Here is a 7,208-nt window from a genome sequence, read left to right on the forward strand (position 1 = left end):
GTTATCTCATTTCTGAAGGCTTCCCATTTTCCAGCCGTCCCTTTACCTGCGAACATCTGCCTCCAATCAGCTTTCGAAAGTTCTTGCCTAATACCGTCAAAATTGGCCTTTCTCCAATTTAGAACTTCAACTTTTAGATCTGGTCTATCCTTTTCCATCACTATTTTAAAACGAATAGAATTATGGTCGCTGGCCCCAAAGTGCTCCCCCACTGACACCTCAGTCACCTGCCCTGCCTTATTTCCCAAGAGTAGGCCAAGTTTTACACCTTCTCTAGTAGGTACATCCACATACTGAATCAGAAAATTTTCTTATACACACTTAAGAAATTCCTCTCCATCTAAACCTTTAACACTATGGCAGTCCCAGTCGATGTTTGGAAAGTTAAAATCCCTTACCATAACTACCCTATTATTCTTACGGATAGCTGAGATCTCCTTCTAAATTTGTTTCTCAATTTTCCTCTGACTATTAGGGGGTCTATAACACAATCCCAATAAGGTGATCAGCCCTTTCTTATTTCTCAGTTCCAAATAACTTCCCTGGATGTATTTCCGGGAATATCCTCCCTCAGCACAGCTGTAATGCTATCCCTTATCAAAAATGCCACTCCCCCTCCCCTCTTGCCTCCCTTTCTATCCTTCCTGTAGTATTTGCATCCTGGAACATTAAGCTGCCAGTCTTGCCCATCCCTGAGCCATGTTTCCGTAATTACTATGATAACGCAGTCCCATGTTCCTAACCATGCCCTGAATTCATTTCCTGTTAGGCCCCTTGCATTGAAATAAATGCAGTTTAATTTATTAGTCCTACCTTGTCCCTGCCAGCCCTGACTATTTGACTCACTTCTGTTCTCAGCTGTACCCGTCTCAGATCGATCTCTTTCCTCACTATTTCCCTGGGTCCCACTCCCCCACCTTATTAGTTTAAATCCTCCTAAGCAGTTCTAGCAAATTTCATTGCCAGTATATTCGTCCCCTTCCAATTTAGGTGCAATCCATTCTTGTACAGGTCTCTTCTACCCCAAAAGAGATTCCAATTACCAAAAATGTGAATCCTTCTCCCATACACCAGCTCCTCAGCCATGCATTCATCTGACCTATCCTCCTATTTCTGCCCTCACTAGCTCATAGCAGTGGGAGTAATCCAGAAATTACTACTCTTGAGGACCTCCTTTTTAAATTTCTGCCTAACTTTCTGTAACCTCCCTTCAGTCTCAACCTTTCCCCTTCCAATGTCGTTGGTTCCAATGTGGACAATGACCTCCTGTTGACCCCTCTCCCCCGTGAGAATATTCTGCATCCTCTCTGAGATATCCTTGATCCTGGCACCAGGGAAACAACACACCATTCTGCTTTTCCTCTGCTAACCACAGAAACGTCTGTCTGTACCTGACTACAGAATCCCCTAACACAATTGATCTCTTGGAAGCTGACGTACCCCTCGTTGCATTACAGCCAGGCTCAATAACAGAAACTTGGCTGTTTGTGCTACATTCCCCTGAGAATCCATCACCCACATTTTCCAAAACAGCATACCTGTTTAAAATGGGTATATCCACAAAACACTCCTGCCCTAGGTGCCGACCTCTCTCACCCTTCCTGGAGTTAATCCATCTATCTGAGACTTTTCCCCCTTCCAATAACTGCCATCCATCACATACTGTTGCTGTTGCAAATTCCTCATCGCTTCTATCTCTCTCTCCAACCGATCCACTCTATCTGATAAGATTCGCATCCAACAGCATTTATGGCAGATATAATCTGCAGTAACCCTTAAACTCTCTTTAAACTCTCACATCTGACAAGAAATACATATCACTGCAAAGGCCATTTTTGCTCCTTCACAATCTACAGACCCAGAAAATAACACTGTCCTCTACAAACACTGCCCCAGGTTAAATTAATAGCAATGGCTTATATTTTAACTTTAATCAAGAGACTTATCTCCAAGAACATATAATCAAGAAAAAATCCACTATACTCACTACTGCAGCCTCTCTCTTAGACAGACTTAAAACAATTAACTTACCCAATTCTGTGCTGTGAACTTCGCCCAATAGTCCCTCCAAGATTAGTTGTGAATTTCACTGTTTGTTAATTTTCCCAGATGCACTCCAATGTCCAGCGATACACAAAATCAAACAGCAAAGGCGGTAACTGCACTGCACTGTCTTCACCATGTGCTTCCTTTGTCTGCTCTTCTCCCTTTTAAACTGCTGTTGTTTTGACTTTTTTTTCCAAAGTTCCAAAACAATGCAACAGCATATAAAACAGTAACTGCTGTTCCTGGAATTCGAGGAAATCACCTCCAACACCTAAAATACCTCAAAAAAAAAAGAGCAGCACCTACAGCCAGAAATTTTACCCGTCCCCCATCTTGGATTACCCAGAATCCTGAAAGGCAGAGCCAATGGTGACAGCCAACAATTTGAATGGGCAAATTAAGGGGGCTTACTTGCTGGAGGCTTGAATCAAAGTCGTCCTGAGACATAAGTAGGAGGGGGTGGGGATGAGGGGAGAGGTAGCTGGGACTGATCGTGGTAGATGAAGGTGGAGGGGGGGTGATAGTGATAGGTCGGAGTGGATAGGTGGGAAGGACGATTGACAGGTAGGATAGGACAGTTCAAGAGGGCTGTGCCGAGTTCGAGGCGAGATGAGGAAACTGGTGAAATCAACATTGATCCTATGTGGTTAGGCAACCCCACGGCAGAAGAGAAGATGTTCCTCTTTCAGGAGTTGGGTGGCTAGAATTTGGAGGTGGAGCTAGCCCAGGACTTGCCTGTCCTTAATGGAGTGGGACGGGAAGTTGAAATGTTTGGCCACAGAGCGGTGAGTGTGTCCGAGATGTTCTCTGAAACATTCCATGAATTAGCGTCCCATCTCCCAAATGTAGAGGAGACAACATTGAGAGCAATGGACACAGTAGATGACATGTGTGAAGGTGCAGCAAAATCTGTCTAATGTGGAAGGATCCTTTGGGGCCTTGGATGGAGGCGTGGGCACAGGTTGCTCTGGATTTGCTGTATGTAGTGGTTGTCCTGGTCAGATCCAAATTGTGTTGGTCTGAATATAGTCTGGAGTCCATACTGGATCAGTCGGTTCCATAGGCAGGCACTCAGAAGGAGATGTGGCTGTAGTAGCAGGTCTGCTTCAGGACATGGCTGAAGAGCGTCAGGGCAGAGCAGACAACCTGGTGGTGGATGGGGGCAGTGAGAGAGGGACTCACTGAGATCCTTGTAGAGAGAGGAGAACCTCTGCAAGGCAGGCATCCTTGGGACAGGATCTGGCAATGTTCCTAGCATCAAGAGACTACACATGGAATATATTGATTCACCCACAAAATGCTACAGTAACATTCATACAAAAAGCCTTTTTGGAAACATTCAGCATAAATTCTGCTATTGGTGTATTCAAATACCAGTTGATTTCAGCAACAGTCTCAAACTTGAAAAAAAAATACATACCTGTGGGTAAACCCAAAGTAAAATACCGGCCTGGGCCAGGCTTGAAATGAACAATTGAATTGCAAATGTATTTGGCTGCCCATTCACTGGCTTTGTCATAGTCTTCAAGAATAACCAAACGCATTGTGATGATAAATGTTTTGCCTACAAGGAAAGATTATGTTACTCTTTAGGTCAATGAAAACTAACCAATCATAAGTTAAGACTGAATTTTTATATATTGTATTATCATGAACAAACAATCTCTACAGTGAAGGCCATTCGGCCCATCAGGTCTGCACAGACTCTCTGAACAGCAGCCCACCCAAACCTAGCCTATTTCTGTAACCCCACATTTATCATGGCTAATCCAGCTAACCTGCACATGCCTGGACACATGGGGAAATTTAGCATGGCAAATCCACCTAACCTGCACAGTTTTGGATTGTGGGAGCACTCAGCAGACACCCATGCAGAAATGGGGAGAATCTCCAAGCTTCACACAGACAGTCTATCGAGACTGGAATTGAACCCAGGTCCCAAGTGCTGACAGGCAACAATGCAGCTGCTCAGCCACTATGCTGGTAACAAAGATTATAATAATTTACAATTTTACAATAACCAAACAACTTGAAAATAAAAGGATCTGCTTAGTGCAACTGAATTTTAATTTGTAAGCAAAAATTATTTATATTTTACTGCATGGTGACCTCAGTTGGACGTATGTTCAACAGCTAGGCGGAAATGGATACTGCAGATGTTGGAGATTAGAGTTAAGATTAGTGTGATGCTGGAAAAGCATAGCAGCATCTGAGGAGCAGGGGAAAAAAAAAAGAAAAATTGACATTTCGGTCAAAAGCCCTTCATCAGGAATAATTTAATCAATCACCCCAATTTGAGATGTTTGAGGTTCTGGTACTATTCTGAAGTTATTTTACATGAGTACATATATCATTTAATAGCAGCAATAAGCCATTTGACTCCTCAATGATGGTTGATCTGATTGTAGTCCTGACATTTCCAACTGTACCCTACATCCTTTGACTGACAATCTTAAAAGTATTCAGTGACTGTGCTTCAATTGCAGTAAGACAAATAGTCAGAAAATATTCTTGTTTCCATCTTATTTGGGAGATCCTTACTTTAAAGCTCTGTCTGCTAGTTCTAATCTCTGTCACAAGGGAAATTATCATCTCAGTAACCACAGAAGATTGTGGAGGCCAAGTCATCGAGTGTATTTAAAACAAAGATAAATAAGTTCTTGATTAGTAAGGGGATCGAAGGTTACAGGGAGAAAAGAGAAGAGAATATGTTGAGAAACACACCAGCCATGATCAAATGGCACAGCAGACTCCATGGGTTGAACAGCCTAATTTTGCTCCTATATCTTATGGTTAATTAGGATACCATTTGTTTTCCAAACCAGAAAGCCAGGATGTCAACTACTTTGCACAACTGAGAGACAACTGGAGAGTGAAACCGAATTAAAATGGAGATCAGAAACAAAAACAAAATTTCAATGGATCTGGCAGCATTTGTGGGAAAAAAAGCCAATTTCTAGTCCAGTGACTCTTCCTCAAAACATGGGACATTAGCACTGTTTCCCTCTTCACAGATACTACCAGAGCTGCTGAAGGTCTCCATCATTTTGTGAATAGCAGAACCATTCATTACAATGTTCTATCACCTGAGTTTGAAGCCAACCCAAACAGACAGCTACGAGCACCATTGGTTGAAATTCAGTGCAACAAATCAGATCTGATTCAACCTCAGAAAATAGACATGAGCAATTTAAAAGAAAAATGGTAATTTTGCCAAATCCAATAGAGTGACAGATCCAGAAAATTGAACAAGATTGCTTTGGTAGAATGCGAGAACTGAGTAAAAACAATGACTGCAGATGCTGGAGACCAGAGTCTAGATTAGAGTGGTGCTGGAAAAGCACAGCAGGTCAGGCAGCATCCGAGGTGCAGTAAAATCGACATTTCGGGCAAAAGCCCTTCATCAGGATTACAGGCAGAGTGCCTGAAGGGTGGAGAGATAAATGAGAGGAGGGTGGGGGTGGGGAGTGCCTTCAGGCGCTCGGCCTGCAATCCTGATGAAGGGCTTTTGCCCGAAACGTCGATTTTACTGCTTCTCGGATGCTGCCTGAACTGCTGTGCTCTTCCAGCAGCACTCTAATGTGAGAGCTGAGATTAGGGATCAGTCATTAAAGTTGAAGCCGATTCAACATTAAATTGCACTAATTATACAAAATCCAAACAAAATGGACCAAGACACTGAATAATCAGAATTCCATTTTGGGGACAAACAAATTGCAGAATCTGAGGTGGAATCAGTGCAACAAGCACCACAAACTGAAATCACTGCAAATGCTTGAACAAAAAAAAATCATAAAATGTTGGAGGTTCTGTGAAAACAAAGTGTTATCAGAAAAGCTAACACGTTTGCTCTGCACACATATTGGCTGAGTGCCTTCAGCACTTTATATTTCCTCGGTGCAATGAAAGCAATCCAGAACCCCTGAAAATTCAGCCAGGGGTTTAGGCCCATTTGCTGACCAGGGGGAAACACCCCCGAGAGACACCGGAAAGCAGCTGCACCCTCCCGCACCCGCTCTCCCAGCCGGTGAATCGGTCTGCAGCACCCTCTCCGAGCCCTCCCTTCCCCTGCCCGGTTACTCCGTCCCTGCCCAACGGTCACTTACTCTCCCCCGGGATCCTCGCGCCGCCACAGCCTCCGCCGCCGCCACCACAACCAGGGTCTCTCGCGCACACTCTCACGTGACACGCACGGTCACATGATCGCCCGGCCAGCCAATCCCGCCCCCAAGCGGCACTCAGCGGGAAGTTTGAATGTGGAAGCTGTGGCGGGGGCTCTCCCCCTCTTCGTGTAAAAACCTGCCAAACGTTTGGGGCGCCCCGATGCAATTCCTTTATGCCGGTTATGATTTGAAGATAGTGAGGTCTGCAGATCACAGTCAAGGTTAGAGCGGTGCTGGAAAAGCACAGCTGGTCGGGAAGTATCCGAGGAGCAGGAGAGTCGATGTTTCGGGCAAAAGTCCTTCATCAGGAGAGCTCACGTCCGAAACGTCGACTCTCCTGCTCCTCGGATGCTGCCTGACCAGCTGTGCTTTTCCAGCACCGCTCTAATCTTGACTATGATTTGGAGACACTAGTGTTGGACTGGGGTGGACAAAGTGAAAAATCACATAACGCCACGTTATAGTACAGCAGGTTTATTTGGAAACGCTGCTCCTAACCACCTGATGAAGGGGCAGTGCTCCAAAAGCTAGTGCTTCCAAATAAACCTGTTGGACGAGAACCTGACGATGTGTGATTTTTAACGATATATTGGTTGTTCGTGAGCCCATCTTTGAGGAGAAAGTGAGGTCTGCAGATGCTGGAGATCAGAGCTGAAAATGTGTTGCTGGAAAAGCACAGCAGGTCAGGCAGCATCCAGGGAACAGGAGAATCGACGTTTCGGGCATAAGCCCTTCCTGAAGAAGGGCTTATGCCCGAAACGTCGATTCTCCTGTTCCCTGGATGCTGCCTGACTGCTGTGCTTTTCCAGCAACACATTTTCAGCCGTGAGCCCATCTTCACCACCTTGCAGTCCAAATGCTGACAGAGTTAAAAATCACACAACACCAGGTTACAGTCCAACAGGTTTAATTGGAAGCACACTAGCTTTCGGAGCGACGCTCCTTCATCAGGTGATAGTGGAGGGCTCGATCGTAACACAGAATTTATAGCAAAAATTT

The 7,208-nt window shown here is 44.6% G+C and overlaps 1 protein-coding gene across 2 annotated transcripts in view; it reads right to left on the reverse strand.

Moving 5' to 3' along the window:
* gnpda2 (glucosamine-6-phosphate deaminase 2) overlaps window positions 1–6,258 on the reverse strand; it is a 37,095-nt gene extending 30,837 nt beyond the window's left edge. The window contains exons 1-2 of one of the 2 annotated variants that reach the window (XM_043691862.1): window positions 6,153–6,258; window positions 3,467–3,610 (exon numbers count right to left, since the gene is read on the reverse strand). In XM_043691862.1, coding sequence (XP_043547797.1) covers window positions 3,467–3,590 — 124 coding nt within the window. In that variant the 5' untranslated portion in view covers window positions 3,591–3,610; window positions 6,153–6,258. The remainder of the gene's footprint in view (window positions 1–3,466; window positions 3,611–6,152) is intronic. The other variant, XM_043691869.1, reaches the window with a different exon arrangement.
* Between the last annotated feature and the right edge of the window lie 950 nt (window positions 6,259–7,208).

This window comes from Chiloscyllium plagiosum, chromosome 1 (genome assembly GCF_004010195.1).
Source record: "Chiloscyllium plagiosum isolate BGI_BamShark_2017 chromosome 1, ASM401019v2, whole genome shotgun sequence".
Classification (NCBI taxonomy): domain Eukaryota; kingdom Metazoa; phylum Chordata; class Chondrichthyes; order Orectolobiformes; family Hemiscylliidae; genus Chiloscyllium; species Chiloscyllium plagiosum.